The following is a 16,555-nucleotide window of genomic DNA, read 5'->3' as shown; positions in this document are numbered from 1 at the left end:
CACCCTCCCCCTCCCCACCCCCAACCTGGCAACACCCTTACCCTCTCCTCTCCCAACCCGGGTACACCTTCACCCTCACCATCCCTACCCCAAACCTGGCAACACCCTTACCCTCTCCACTCCCAACCCGGCTACACCTTCACCCTCACCCTCACCATCCCTACCCCCAACCCGACTACACCCTCACACTCACCCCCGGACCCTACCCACTTTTAGAAAGGCTCCAGCGATGGGGACAAGCTGCTGATATCACTTTGATATTAACAGGAGTATGATAGTAACCAATCCGGTTCAGCAGCCTGGTTTCCACACCATTTAACACCACATTGACTGCCATTTATTTGAGCACTTGATTTTTTTTATATACATAAAAATAATGAAGTAATATATTTTGTCACAGAATGCATTTTGTTAAAATTCTTTGTCAAAAATGTAATTCTTGTTTTTTTTTTTTTTTCAGAACAATGGCAAGCCCCCCTTCAAAGATCAGGACATCAAAATTCTGTTGGAAAAGAACCACAAGAAGGTCCGCTTCGTGAACCCGGTCCACTCATCCACTAGAGAAGAGCTGTAGACCACAACTAGCTCTAGCATCAGTGAACTCTGTACCTTTTAATATTTAGCAAGGTGATAGCGAGACAGATTTGAATGATAATTTAAAATAAAAACTGCTTATATTCACAAACATGGGTCATGTGGTAACATTTTCAGGAAAATAAGAAAAGTACATAAGGGTTAAACACATTCCAGAGTTAATGTATGTTGCAGTAGATGAACACACCTGTCAGTAACATACGTCCCTGCCATGGCTGTAAATTCAACATCAGAGCCATCAGTGTGAAGAAGACGTTGAGCACCATCAACTCGAACGCCTGAGTAGTATAAAAAAGGAATTACCAAGTTTCATGACAATTGAATAGGCGACTCTCCAGATATATGCATTAAGATGGAGGGACAGACACCCCTATATCCCCAGAAACTGATATTATCAATAACTTATGCTAAATAATATTAAGAACAAGCTTCGAGACAATTGAATAAGCGGTTCTCCACATATATGAGAACTCTGTGAAATGTGAGATATGTATGATTGCCTCCACTCTACCCCTCTCGCAGTGAACAACAAGGGTGCAGTGCGAGGAAGAAGCTGCTAAAGAAAGTGTATGAGAGCAGAACATTACTTGGAATTAGTGGTTGGCGCCACCTAGTGGAATTTCTTCGTTTTGTTAAATATTCAGGGATTTTCAAGAAAAAAGTTTAGTTCGACATCCCTGCAACTGTATAAATTAGCATTCATCACCAATATGATTGACTGAACAGAGTGCTAAATGATAGAAAACAAGAAGGGGCAATAACAGAACTGCTTCTACCTGCAGAATGTATTTACTAGTTCTATATTGCATCTGACAGAACTTGTCTTTACATATGTAAGGCTTCTGAGATAAACATTAAATATAAATCCCTTTGTTAGTTATTTTCCATTTATTTATTCTTATTTTAAAACAAGTACAGGTGTCCGACACAAACAAAATTACACACCAAGTAAGTAATTTATTTTTTATTTAAAAAACCATTAGAAAGGCACACTTTGAATTGAACTCGTTAAAAGCTACAGGTTAGGCAAAGAAATTAAACTGGAAAAAACAATATGCATTTGAACAGAACAAGCAGGATGTGCTGAATTCTACACGACACACATTGCACAACTCATTTGGGAATGAACGTGATTATTTCTGTGTGTAATAATTCAACAGAAATGATAAGCATTTTTTTTACTGCAGATACTGTGAATCATTTTTTCAGCAGTGCAGGCATACAGCAGGCTTTATTTGAAGCCATTAGGTTAAATAGCTTCAATTGCCTTTTTTGTTCTTTTGCTTCAGTTTTTCTCTGCAACATGTGAGGCAATTGAAGTAAAAACAGCAGACCCTGAATCTACTTTAAATAACGGTAACGTGTAATTTACCAAACTAGAAGCATATGGCAATTCATTACGAAATAACATGTAAATAAATTCGGGTTGTTTTTAAATATTGTGTGTATTATACGTGTTCACTGTCAGACGGTTGTTTTTTCAGGACACTCCTATATCCTGGTGATTACATAAAAAAAAAAATCTGAATTTAACTTGGATTAAATTTGCATAAACTGCAAAATTAGATTTACAAAAATAAAAGCAGTAATCAGCGCACTATCAACACGGAGTGAGAACAGCACTCAGGTAGGCACTAAATAAAGTCTGCAAATAGATCTGCATGTGACCAGCACCAACTCTGAAGCGGAGAATGGAAATCAAGACATCAGTATTTACTGCAGTCTTGTATAAAGAAGCACAACTTGGCACCGTATATCGGTGTTCTCTCCAAGCCTGTCCGAGCTGCAGTCATCAGAATGGAAACAGGTCTCTTTTGTAATTATATTATATATATATATATATATATATATATATATATATATATATATATATATATATATATATATATGTGCCAGCCTTTGTGCATTAAAAATGATGGGAGGTTAAGCCTTTGCACTAAAGTATGGGTTACATATTCCAGGTGCATCTATGTGTGAGCTCTGCCTGTGCTGGCCTGGGTGTTTAACTGAATGTGTTGAAGCAGCTGCTCACAGTAGCTCAAGGTGCGGTGTTTGTGCTTCACTGCTTCTATTTCTTGCTTCAGGAGAGAGGGATCAACAACACTTCCTTGTTTCAAAACATCTGCAAGTAAAGAAAAGAACAGTTAATCTGTGGACAGGAGTAAGGGCTGCGTTGAGGATGAACCTCAGCAACTGGAGAGAAGTGCTTTATGACTTTAAAAAGAGGACAGGGTTTCCTCTTGACTTGTGGTGAGCCCAAACTGATCAACCTCCAAGGCTGGGAAATGTTACCTCCCACCAAGGGAAGCCGAAAATAAAACAGCGGACGGATCGAAGAGAAGTATAAGGAGGTCGACGTGGTCAGACTTCTAAGGAGAGTAGCTTCAATTCCCTTGCAGGGAGACAGAAGCGCTGGAAAAGAGAGCCATCTCCGAGGAGTCAAGGCCGAATATCTGGGCTCTGAGACTGGAAAAAAGCTTTGGAAGACTGGCACGGGTAAAACAGAGAGAGTGGGTAGAGAACGAGATTGAGCAGAACACAACTTCAGAAAGAGTACCAGGTTTCCCCTCGGCTCGCAGAGAGCCGCCCGTGCGGAGGCGAGAACTGGAAAACTAAGGAGTTAGGATAGATTTGGCCGGGGGTCCCCACTGGCTCGTGGAGAACATTCCTGGCGGAGGGCGAGGGTAGCGCGACTGCGCCTCTAAGGTTGGTAAGTGAGCTTCACTTACCCCTAAATGAGGACCCCAGGCTCCCCGCAACTGTGCCACTAGCATGTAATTAATAATCTTGGAATAAACTGAAGAGGAGAAAATCAGATGTTGTAAGGCTTTATGTGTAAGTGTTTATTGAAAAAAAAAAAAAAAAAACACTGGTGAAAATGGGAATTTTCCAGGTACATATCAGGGGTAATACTCAGGGACTCTCGGAAAAGCAGCTCACCTGCTTGTATTCTATGTGAATGCAAACTGTGTATAGCTGGTTAGCCTGTTTCAGTATCTGCTTATAGAGCCCAGTGGATTTAATTTTATAGAACTGAAAAAAAGAAGCTTAAAACCCATATAAACATTTTTGGGGAAACTTTTCCTGCCATCATATGAAGCAATTAGAGTGCCATCTACACACTCTTCATTTGAACACAACATCTAAACAATCGTCATTTGAACACCCCAACATCTAAACAATCGTCATTTGAACACCCCAACATCTAAACAATTTTCATTTGAGCTACTTAGTGAAATTTACTTGCTTGAAAAGTTGCCTGGTGTTACATTTAGACTAACTTGCACTTATTGAATTGTATTCTGAAACAGTTCCCATATTTTGGAATCTTATACTGAGGCGAGTAATTTCTTTAATGCTTTACCATACTAAGAGAAGAACGAAAGAATCCCTTTCCGAGATCCACATCTGAATACCCACATGCACTCACTAGGTGGCACTAGTGTACCTTGTACAGTGTGAATCATTTACAGATAGTGAGTTTGGATGGTAAACATGAAACTATTTCTTCAATAGACATGGAAAGAAACACTTTAAAATGGCTTTTATGTGAGATAGCATATCTGTGGAATAAGCATTTCTTTATTCAATCAGTGAAAGCTGTTATTGGTTTATGAATATCGCACATAGATGGGAATCACAGAACAATGCCTGCTTGTGTACAGATGAAATAAAGACTTCTTTTGACAGCCCAGCAATTACCACAGATAGCAGGTAACACGACAGTATTACAAGTGTGTAAACATGTGGTAAACTGGCAAGAAATCAGAGACAGCAAATAGCCAAGACATGTTTGAAATGTAATAAACACAGTCTATAGCTCAGGGGGAATGCAATTCAACAATGTGCTCTTTATATCAGCGGGGTGGGGTTCTGTCTGAGATCAGTTTAAAATAGCATCAAGGCCTTGCTAGCTGCCTACAATAAAGCACTGAATAGGAAAACTTCACATTGAATCTGTAAAGTACTTTCTTTAATAGCTGAAACAGTGCGTTCAAGCGTGCCATCTTACACAACAGTAACTTAACTTTAACTGCAGGACAAAACTATCCTAACTAAATACATTCCTGAAAATCTCACTTTGATTTTGTAAGGGTGAGGTTTACAACATGAATGACAACTCAAGGTTCAGCTTGCCGGGGTCTGCAGTCCAGCAGTCAGACCTGCAAAAGGCGATAACGTTTACAAGGCAAATCTGCTGTAAACAAGCCTGTCAGTAACATCCATCCCTGCCACCACTGTAAGTTCAGAATTAGAGCGATCAGTGTGATGATGCTGAAGTTAATGACCATTAAATACATGTCATGTACCGCATTCCTTCGAATTTAAGACACAGTCCAAATTTCCCATCCTCAATTTGAGGAAAAATTAAAACAAAAAATAAATATGCATTTACAAAGATACAAATATGGAGGCAGTTTATGTCTGTCTGCAATCACACAGAGCATTACAGTTTAAGGCTCCTGGACTCTCTTGATTTTATTCAGCATGTTTCAGGGCCCACCCATAATCATGGCCATACCTTAGATCTTGTCATCTCTCGGAGTCTAGTTGTTAATATCTCATCCATAATTGATCCTAATATCTCTGATCACTCTTGTATTTTACCTGAAGCCATTGTATCGGTACCCAGAAAGAGTGGGGCCCACACTATTAAAAGCTGTGTCATTAATTCTTCAACTTTACAAAGGTTTTCTGAAATAATAAGTTCAGCTCCATCACTTCCTTTGCAGTCTGTGTCTACTGAATTACTAGTTGACAGATTTAACCACCTTTGCACTACTACTCTTCATACAGTTGCTCCAGTCAAGACTAGATTAGTTCCACTTAAACATAATGCTCCCTGGATTAACAATACTATCCGTCAAATAAAAAGAGACTGTCGTAAGATGGAACGAAAATGGAGGGCTACAAAATTACATATCTATTTTGATATTATGAAAGATTATCTATCGAGGTACAATGAAGCTATAAGATCTGCAAGATGTGCATATTTCTCCAAATTGATTGAGGAAAATAAAAATAACTCCAGGGTGCTTTTCTCAACAATAGCTAAATTGATAAATCCTTCATTCTCACCCATCTGCAACATAGAAGTGTCCTCGTCCAAGTGTGAAGAATTTCTCAACTACTTTGAAAATAAAATAAAGACTATTAGGGAACAAATTCCATCTTATGGTTCTAATTTAATTATTTCAGATAGACTGGGGAAAACAGTGATGGAATCATTTTCTTGTATTACTGCACAGGAACTAAACATGATTGTCATGCACATGAAATCCACAACTTGTATGTTAGATCCCATTCCAACAAGGTTTCTGAAGGATGTCCTTAGTTACTTGTGTAATGATATTCTTGCCATTATGAATAGTTCGCTGGAAAATGGAATAGTTCCGGCTTCTTTCAAAATTGCCCTGGTTAAGCCCCTACTTAAAAAACTGAACTTAGACAGGTCACTTCTGAGTAACTTCAGACCCATTTCAAATCTCCCTTTTCTAGCAAAGGATCTTGAAAAGGTAGTGCTTAAACAACTTAATGGCTTTCTGATTACAAATAATATGTTTGAAGTTTCAGTCTGGGTTTCGTTCAAATCACAGTACAGAAACTGCCCTGGTAAGAGTAATAAATGACTTATTAATGAGCGCAGATTCAAATGCTATATCCATTCTTGTTCTTTTGGACCTTAGTGCTGCGTTTGATACTGTGGATCATTCCATCTTAATTGATTGTCTTAAGGGATGGGTGGGCCTAGATGGTAAAGTACTAAACTGGTTTAGATCCTACCTTACAAACAGACAGTTCTTTGTTTCACTGGGGGAGTCTGTCGGGTTTAGCAAATATGACCTGTGGTGTCCCTCAGGGTTCGATTCTTGGTCCGATATTATTCTCTTTATACATGTTACCTCTAGGCCAGATTATTCATAAACATGCTGTAAATTTCCACTGCTATGCTGATGATACACAGTTATACATCTCTGTGAAACCTGGTGACATTAGCACAACATCAGCTTTACTTGAGTGTATCACTGACATCAAAACTTGGATGTCCTTAAATTTTCTGCAATTAAACTCTGATAAGACAGAAGTGTTGATAGTAGGCTCTCAGCAACAAATTGATTTATCAAAAATACATTTGGGGGACTTAACTCCTAATTTGAAGTCTGAAGTGAGAAATTTGGGTATTATTTTTTATTCTACTTTAAGTTTCGAGTCGCATATTAAAATTATTACAAAAGTATGTTTTTATCATCTAAGAAACATTGCCAAAATTAGATCATTTCTGTCTTTATCTGATGCTGAAAAAGTAATCCATGCTTTTATTTCATGTAGACTGGACTACTGTAATGCTCTTTTTTCTGGACTTACTAGCCAAGCTTTATTAAGGATGCAGCTTGTGCAAAATGCAGCTGCAAGGGTCCTTACCAAAACCAAAAGGAGAGCACATATAACTCCTGTACTTGCTTCTCTGCACTGGCTTCCAGTGAAATATCGAATTGATTTTAAAATTCTGTTGCTTACATTTAAAGCACTAAATGGAATGGCACCAGATTACCTCTCAGAGTTGTTGTCTCTTTATCAGCCTCGGCGTGCATTGAGGCCGACTAATAGTGGCCTCCTCTGTATTCCGAGGGTGAGGCTCAGGAGGAAAGGAGAGGTTGCTTTTTGTGTTCGTGCTCCGCAGCTGTGGAACTCTCTCTCCGACCATGTCAGAGGCTCACCTACAGTAGCTACTTATAAATCTAGGCTTAAGACCTATTTTTATAATTTAGCTTTTTGATTTTATATATTGTTGTTTTTAGTTGTTTTATTAACTTTGATTTTAATCTTTGTGTTCTGTTACCTTCTTTTTTGTTTTTTGTGCAGCACCTTGAACCTTGTGGTATGAAAGGCGCTCTATAAATAAAGATTATTATTATTATTATTATTATTATTATTATTATTATTATTATAGTTATCCAATTGTGATTACTCACGCCTATTTTTCTCCCAATTTGTGAACTGTGGTATTGCTTGGGGTTTGATCAGCATTTCTAATCTGTCCAAGCTGTACTGTTTGTTAGAAATGCTGAAATTGTAAAAGCTTCTCTTCGAATTCCTCAGGAAGCTAATGATGCTTCTTTGAAAATGGCTGCCTGCATGTCATGGGTGATTCGAGATTGGGCAGTAACGTTTTGTTTTGTCGTTTCTCGACAGTCAGTCATGTTGTTGTTTGTGTACGTGGGAGTCACGTCTTTTGTTAGTGATTTTAATTCCTGCATCACTACTGTGCTCGAATTTAAGATGCAGGACATTTTTTAGGAGCTAAAAATGGTTCAAAAAGCACATCTTAAATTCTAAGGAATTGAAAAAAAAAAAATTGAAAAAAAGCAGTCGATTTACCTATACAGTGTGAATAAAATATAAAAACAAATCTGGATTATGTTGGAAAATAAATTGCTGCGATACAGACAACCCAGGATACAGCAAACACAACATAATGTGTTTGTAGTAAAGCTGTAACACTTCAATCCAGTCTGCTGCACCCTCTCTTTCTTACCAAACATCGCAGTCTGAATGCTGCTATCAGGGTCATCCAGATGAACCAGCAGTCCGCGGTACAGGAACTCAAGGTGACTTCTAAAGGTAGTTCTGTCATAATCCTCACAAACACATTGGAACCATGACGATAAAGCTTTAGCAGCAGTGCACCGCACTCCATTGCAGGCATCATCCAGACGCTTTAATAGTTCTGTTGAGAGGAGACAAAACAACACGCTTTACACCTGGAACAGCAACCACACACATACACTCACCCCCAATTTAAAAGAAAATGCATTCTGAAAGCACAGACCCCCACAATATACTGGGAACATACCAGGATACACTTTGTTAAGCCCGTCTGGGTCAAACTGGTCTCCACAGAGTTTCAAAACAGCATTAATAATACGACATGCCATTTCTCGAGTCATTTTTGAATCTTCGTCCAGAGTGGCAATCACAAGTGGCAGTAGGTCGTTCTGTACAGTCCACATCTAAAACAGAAAAGGGGGAATAAGTTAAACAACAAATTGTAAGGTCTGCAAGATGGCCATCGGCTGTGTACGTAAAGTTGTAAAACAAATAGTTTAAAATGTATAATCACTGACTTATTCAAGACATTGCAGATGTCATAATATTCAACTATCCATGGAGCATTCAAAATTGTAAGTCACGTCCCTATTGGAACCTGTTAGCAGCAACTTCAGTTATAATTGAGAGTGTACATCTCGCACATGTCAAGGACACAGCATTGGAAATGCTTAAACCACAACAGGTTCTATTAAACATATCAAATACATTAATATCAGTTTTTCGTGTTTTTTATTTAGCTTCTAATATGTTTCTTAGTGTTTTGTGGTTTCCTCTAATCAAGTTGAGGGTGTGCTTCTCTTGCACTCTTTGTATGACAGACCAGACACAGCAAAGAGAAGTACAATTGATTAGAGGAAGCCACCGAACACATAACGATTTGCAATGACTTCAAATATGGTAACAGCGGCAGGGGTGCTGCGTTATGATGATAAAAAAATAATTGCGATATAAATTCTAACGATTATTCTACTGTCAAGAGTTTTAATTATTGCGATAATTTATTTATTTATATTTATGATTTTGCCCACTCTGAGAAAGACGCATCAACTGGACAGAATGCAGAGAAAACTATAATAGGAACATCCAGTAAGATGGCGATAATGAACCTTTCGTTGGTTTTACATAGCCCCAAAAATCAACAAAAGCAGCACACAACAAATGTGGAGGATAGCGAGAACGACAGAACCAAACTCTTTCCTCCTAAAAAAACAGATATAATCAGTTATCTGGGATCATTTTGGTTTAAAAAAATGACGATGGTTAGGTTATTGAAGAGGAAGGGCCAATTTGTAAATGATGTTGAGCTGTTCTTTCAGCAACACGACAAATATGTTTACCATCTAAAGAAGAACATTGGGAAGGAACAAAGTGTTCATTAAAAACAGTCTTAAGTAAAACCAATTGCATGTATAATAATAGTAATAATAATAATAATAATAAGTTGGGTATTCCCATTTTACGATTAAAAACCAAAATTATATATTTTTTTTTAGCTACATAGCTTAAGAAGGACAAACATTAACACTATTCAAAACAGACACAAGGATATAGTGAGTGTGGTGTGTACTTGAACAGGAATGTCAATATATTTCAAGGCTACTCCCTAAACGCGATATCCTTGCAGCTGTTTTCTAATGATTTATTTGCAACTAAATATTAGTGTTTTCAAACAGTAATTAACATTTTGTTGATGTACAGGTCAGCAGTAAAGTCATAAACAGTTTGCATTTTAAAAACCCCTGGGTTCTGACTCCTAGAGTCGTTGTTATTGTGGTCCTAAAATCTGTTGTCTTAACGCAGTTATTTCGCCTATATATATATATATATATATATATATATATATATATATTTTTTAGAACGCTCTGAACGAGAAACATTAAAAAGCTGTAAGGAGAGGCTCACCACAGCTAGTCTGTAAGAATTTTTTTTTTGTAGTTCTTTGTAAAATATCATGCTCTATCGCAATTATCGTGAGAATACCCCACAGAATAGTCGTCTGAGAGAATTGTCATATCGTGACATGCCTAAACAATAGGCTTGTAACACAGACAATCACCACCTTATCTAAAGAGCTGATATTCCTGCAGACGTGCTAACTGGGGCTTTTAGTCTCCCTTTTTAAACAGAGGAAAGCCCTTTTAAAGGCTGACCTGCTGTGACTAATAGTTCATATGTTAACAGGTCCCTCTGAATCTTAACAGCTGCCATGAGTATTGCTCTGAGGGGGCTGTTCACCTGACACATACTAATCTGTACAACTTCAGTTCATGCCTACTGTTAGTGCTTTTCTTAATTTAAGCACTTAAAAAGGTAAAAATGTTATGAAAGGAGATAATCACTGGCACCAACTTAGTCATTATCTACCTAGCTAATAAACAGTTTCAGATTGAAATCAGACACAGTTTGGTTTCTGTAGAGTGTTTTTCTTTTTTTTTCATAGAAAGGTTTCCTACAGCATGCACAAAGATCTTAAACATGTCTAAAGGTCAAGGAAGACAAATACTTCCCTGACAAGCTCATTCAGACAAAGGTATGCTTGGATAGGTATTAATACAGCCTCCGAGTGTGTAAATGCACTAAAATGATTTCAGTTTATCTCTTGTTTAACAGATACAGTTGCATTTTAAATTGAAGGAGATCTTTAAATAAATCAAACTCTTCTCAGAACAAAGCCTAAGGATTGTTTATTGCAGTGATTGTTTAGTTGCAGGTTAAGACCTGTGCTGTTCTTCCTAATGACGACCTCATGTCTCCCTTCTGGTATTGATGTAGTCGAGTTTCTCCAGCTGGAAGTCAGACTAGCCCTGAGGTCGAGCCACCCACAGAGACAGCAGTGAAGTTGTTTCATAATGAACACAGCCAGAATGGGTTAGGGTTAACCCATAATGAACACAGCTAGAACGGGTTAGGGGTAGGGTTAACCCATAATGAACACAGCTAGAACGGGTTAGGGGTAGGGTTAACCCATAATGAACACAGCCAGAATGGGCCCAAACCTCCTTAACAAAAATACACAACCTTGCTAAAGAGATGTGCTGGCTGGGGTGAAGCCTTACGCCTTTGAAAAACAAGAAATATAAAGCTGTGAATCCTAATTCCAAGAAGTTTTCATTCATTTAGAGGATGGATAAATATTGTATGATACTGAAGTGCAGCATTATATATAATAAATACAGGAGGCCCCATGAATGTAGTCCTGTAGTTATTCCATGAATGAGGAGGTGAATAACCCAGACGAGCCCCCGAAGGGTTGTTTATCCTCATGAGTGAAATAAGCACAGGAGGAGACTATGAACTATGAACCTCTATTGAGAATACGAAATGAAATAACTGAACTTGAGAATTACTTTCTTTAAATCAAGCTCTGCTTCTGGTAATCTGAAGCTCTGATAATTCTGTTGTTGGATTTGAGTAAATGCAAGGACTCTAAAATGAGATCTGGTAAGAAAAATACACTTGGGACCAGCCAATATGAAAGTTATTTGATGTCTGATATCTCAGCACTTGTTGTATAATATTAAATGTATAGATATTTACATTGTAACCTACCAATCAATCATACCTATGGCTTCCTTTATTTCCTTTAAAAAAAATGCAGTGTGTCATGCACTGATAATACAAATCTGCAAGTATTTGTAAAACTGTTTGGTTGTGTATGCACGCAGCATTTACGTGTAGCTATGTAGGTCAGCAAGATAGCTGAGCAAGCAAGCATGTGAATGGGTGACAGCTAAAATGCCAAAGAAATTGTGAGTGAGCTGTTTTCTTTAAAGACAAGAACAGAAGTTTACCAACTTAGAGGCTTGCTTTACAACATGCTGTTTGTTTCAGAATCTTGGAAAAACTATTATTATTATTATTTATTTCTTAGCAGACACCCTTATCCAGGGCGACTTACAATTGTTACAAGATACCACATTATACACATTATTTTTTACATACAATTACCCATTTATACAGTTATTTATTTTTATTTTTTTTACTGGAGCAATCTAGGTAAAGTACCTTGCTCAAGGGTACAGCAGCAGTGTCCCCCACCTGGGATTGAACCAACAACCCTCCGGTCAAGAGTCCAGAGCCCTAACCACTACTCCACACTGCTGCGCCTGGTTCATACAGCACTCAGGCGCAGACAGCTAGCTGTGCAGCTTCAATATTAGCTGTATGGAACACATCGTGCCGCAGCCCTTTTGACTGCGCAGCTGTTGTTCATACTTGAAATACAGACTGCATGCGCAAAATTGGATGTGCTGAGTTTGTACCTCTATACAAGGAGAAATAAAAAGCGACGTCGTTAGTACATCCATCCTCTCAACCAGGGAGAATTTCAAACATTATTTAGAGAGAGGCACGTATGTGACAGTGAGTTATTTTAGGTATTTTAGAACAACAGGTGAAAGGTTTGACGTTCTGTTAAGGCTGTACGCCTTTCCAAAAAAGATGCACGTGTCAAGATTGTAGAGGACATAATTCCGACTTGTCACACACCCTCGACCGACCAGAAATCACGTCGGTCTGAAGTATGTACTGTAAGTGTTGTACTCTAAAGTAACATTTAAACTTGTCAGTAGTCAAAAGCAATAGTCTTCATAGTATTGGTTTTGGTGTACTGTTTAAAAGCTCGTGTATGTTGATGTAGCTAAAACTACATTATTTGGTGACCTTTCTGTGAATTCTTGTTTTTTGCTGCACCTTGCCTGTGAAATGTACTAAAAATTACTGTGTCAAAATAGTAGCCTTAATCATAACTATTAAATACCCAACAGTGCGGAATTAGAAATACTAAAAGAAACTTAATAAAATGACAAACGTTTGGTCTTTTTCAGTTATATAATGACCACAGAACTGCCTGCAGCTTACAAAAAAAGGTTCCAGTTTACAGTCTCTTTACAATGTGCGAGTCAGTCCGTCAGTATGGGCTGGTTTGATTTACTTGCTCTGCAGAGTGCTCCGCAGTAGGGCCCATAGGCAGGATATCGATGTGTCAGTCAGTCAGTATGGCCTGGTTTAATTTACCTGCTCTCCAGAGAGTGCTCCGCTGTGCAGCAGGGCCCATAGGCAGGATATCGATGTGTCAGTCAGTCAGTATGGCCTGGTTTGACTTACCTGCTTTCCAGAGAGTGCTCCGCTGTGCAGCAGGGCCCATAGGCAGGATATCGATGTGTCAGTCAGTCAGTATGGCCTGGTTTGACTTACCTGCTTTCCAGAGAGTGCTCCGCTGTGCAGCAGGGCCCATAGGCAGGATATCGATGTGTCAGTCAGTCAGTATGGCCTGGTTTGACTTACCTGCTTTCCAGAGAGTGCTCCGCTGTGCAGCAGGGCCCATAGGCAGGATATCGATGTGTCAGTCAGTCAGTATGGCCTGGTTTGATTTACCTGCTCTGCAGAGTTCTCCGCTGTGCAGCAGGGTCCAGGCAGGATATCGATGTGTCAGTCAGTCAGTATGGCCGGGTTTGATTTACTTGCTCTACGGAGTGCTCCGCTGTGTAGCAGGGCCCATAGGCAGGATATCAATGTGTCATTCAGTCAGTATGGCCTGGTTTGATTTACCTGCTCTCCAGAGAGTGCTCCGTTGTGCAGCAGGGCCCATAGGCAGGATATCGATGTGTCAGTCAGTCAGTATGGCCTGGTTTGACTCACCTGCTTTCCAGAGAGTGCTCCGCTGTGCAGCAGGGCCCATAGGCAGGATATCGATGTGTCAGTCAGTCAGTATGGGCTGGTTTGACTTACCTGCTTTCCAGAGAGTGCTCCGCTGTGCAGCAGGGCCCATAGGCAGGATATCGATGTGTCAGTCAGTCAGTATGGGCTGGTTTGATTTACTTGCTCTGCAGAGTGCTCCGCTGTGCAGCAGGGCCCATACGCAGGATATCGATGTGTCAGTCAGTCAGTATGGCCTGGTTTGATTTACCTGCTCTGCAGAGTTCTCCGCTGTGCAGCAGGGTCCAGGCAGGATATCGATGTTTCAGTCAGTCAGTATGGCTGGGTTTGATTTACTTGCTCTACGGAGTGCTCCGCTGTGCAGCAGGGCCCATAGGCAGGATATCGATGTGTCAGTCAGTCAGTATGGGCTGGTTTGATTTACCTGCTCTCCAGAGAGTGCTCCGCTGTGCAGCAGGGCCCATACGCAGGATATCGATGTGTCAGTCAGTCAGTATGGCCTGGTTTGATTTACCTGCTCTCCAGAGAGTGCTCCGCTGTGCAGCAGGGCCCATAGGCAGGATATCGATGTGTCAGTCAGTCAGTATGGCCTGGTTTGATTTACCTGCTCTCCAGAGAGTGCTCCGTTGTGCAGCAGGGCCCATAGGCAGGATATCGATGTGTCAGTCAGTCAGTATGGCCGGGTTTGATTTACTTGCTCTACGGAGTGCTCCGCTGTGCAGCAGGGCCCATAGGCAGGATATCGATGTGTCAGTCAGTCAGTATGGCCTGGTTTGATTTACCTGCTCTCCAGAGAGTGCTCCGTTGTGCAGCAGGGCCCATAGGCAGGATATCGATGTGTCAGTCAGTCAGTATGTGCTGGTTTGATTTACCTGCTCTGCAGAGAGTGCTCCGCTGTGCAGCAGGGCCCATAGGCAGGATATCGATGTGTCAGTCAGTCAGTATGGGCTGGTTTGATTTACCTGATCTCCAGAGAGTGCTCCGCTGTGCAGCAGGGGCAAGGCAGGATATCGATGTGTCAGTCAGTCAGTATGGGCTGGTTTGATTTACCTGCTTTCCAGAGAGTGCTCCGCTGTGCAGCAGGGCCCATAGGCAGGATATCGATGTGTCAGTCAGTCAGTATGGGCTGGTTTGATTTACTTGCTCTGCAGAGAGTGCTCCGCTGTGCAGCAGGGCCCAGGCAGGATATCGATGTGTCAGTCAGTCAGTATGGGGTGGTTTGATTTACCTGCTTTCCAGAGAGTGCTCCGCTGTGCAGCAGGGCCCATAGGCAGGATATCGCACTGGTGCGGATTGCAGCGGCTGTCCTCCCAGCATGCCACAGCAGATTAGGAACCACAATGTCTTTGAGAAAAGGCTCCAGATAGTTGGGGAACTGTCTGCAGCAATAAAAATAAACAGATACATTAGGAAACTGCACAGGAAGGAACACCATCAGACAATGGACTTCAGCTTTCTTAATGTTGTAGCATTTGAGGGATAGAAAAATGTGGCTGTCAAATAGGTTGAGTCCTGTGTCTGATAATGTCTTGTTCTCTATTTGTGCACATACTGTTTCGTAACACTTTTGAGCACTGTATTTTAAAACTGCTTGGATTTTTTTAAACTATTTATTTCTAAAATGTCATTATATGTAAGGGTTTTTTTTTCTTTTTATAAACGTAGTCAATTATTGCCAATTATTTTTATTATTTTCTCCCAATTTGAAATCGCCAATTATTTTTTTAAACTAAGCTCACTGCTACCACCCCTGCGCTGACTTGGGAAGGCGAAGACGAACACACGCTGTCCTCCAAAGCGTGTGCCGTCAGCCGACCGCTTTTTTTCACACTGCGGACTCACCAAGCAGCCACCCAAGAGCTACAGCGTCGGAGGACAGTACAGCTCTCGGGCAGCTTACAGGCAAGCCTGCAGGCGCCCGGCCAGACTACAGGGGTCGCCGGTGCGCGGTGAGCTGAGGACACCCTGGCCGACCTAACCCTCCCTCCCCCCGGGTGGCGCTCAGCCAATTGAGCGCCGCCCCCTGGAAGCTCCCGTTCTCGGTCGGCAAAGGAATAGCCCGGACTCGAACTCGCGACGTCCAGACTATAGAGCGCATCCTGCACTCCATGTGGAGCACCTTTACTGGATGTGCCACTCGGGAGCCTAGGGATTGCACTTCTGTTCATCTGAAACCACACACTTCACAATGACATGACGTGCGATTAGTCGACTACCAGTTTCTGAGGTCACTGTCACTTTTCTATTTGACTAGTTGCTATGTGGTGGCACTCCTCTCCTGTCATGTTACCATACACACATTGTATTTGACGGGTTCCTTAATAGAATTACACCGGTTAATTATACAGCCAGTTTCACTGCTTTGCTTATTGAGTGGGGCAGAGATATCCAATGTTAATTATACAGCCGGTTTCACTGCTTTGCTTATTGAGTGGGGCAGAGATATCCAATGTTAATTATACAGCCGGTTTCACTGCTTTGCTTATTGAGTGGGGCAGAGATATCCAATGTTAATTATACAGCCGGTTTCACTGCTTTGCTTATTGAGTGGGGCAGAGATATCCAATGTTAATTATACAGCCGGTTTCACTGCTTTGCTTATTGAGTGGAGCAGAGATATCCAATGTTAATTATACAGCCGGTTTCACTGCTTTGCTTATTGAGTGGGGCAGAGATATCCAATGTTAATTAT

General features: G+C 40.6%; 1 protein-coding gene across 1 annotated transcript in view; it reads right to left on the bottom strand.

The window, feature by feature from the left end:
- Positions 1–2,470: 2,470 nt before the first annotated feature.
- The window catches only part of LOC117431313 (dynein axonemal assembly factor 5-like), a 58,275-nt gene continuing 44,190 nt past the window's right edge, over positions 2,471–16,555 (bottom strand). Inside the window, exons 10-13 of the mRNA XM_034052120.3 lie at positions 15,092–15,242; positions 8,450–8,606; positions 8,132–8,323; positions 2,471–2,716 (exon numbers count right to left, since the gene is read on the bottom strand). Of these exons, the coding sequence (XP_033908011.2) occupies positions 2,562–2,716; positions 8,132–8,323; positions 8,450–8,606; positions 15,092–15,242 (655 nt within the window). The 3' untranslated portion in view covers positions 2,471–2,561. The remainder of the gene's footprint in view (positions 2,717–8,131; positions 8,324–8,449; positions 8,607–15,091; positions 15,243–16,555) is intronic.

The sequence above is a fragment of the Acipenser ruthenus genome, chromosome 22 (genome assembly GCF_902713425.1).
Source record: "Acipenser ruthenus chromosome 22, fAciRut3.2 maternal haplotype, whole genome shotgun sequence".
In the NCBI taxonomy this organism is placed as follows: domain Eukaryota; kingdom Metazoa; phylum Chordata; class Actinopteri; order Acipenseriformes; family Acipenseridae; genus Acipenser; species Acipenser ruthenus.
This window is presented reverse-complemented; position numbering and strand designations above follow the sequence as displayed.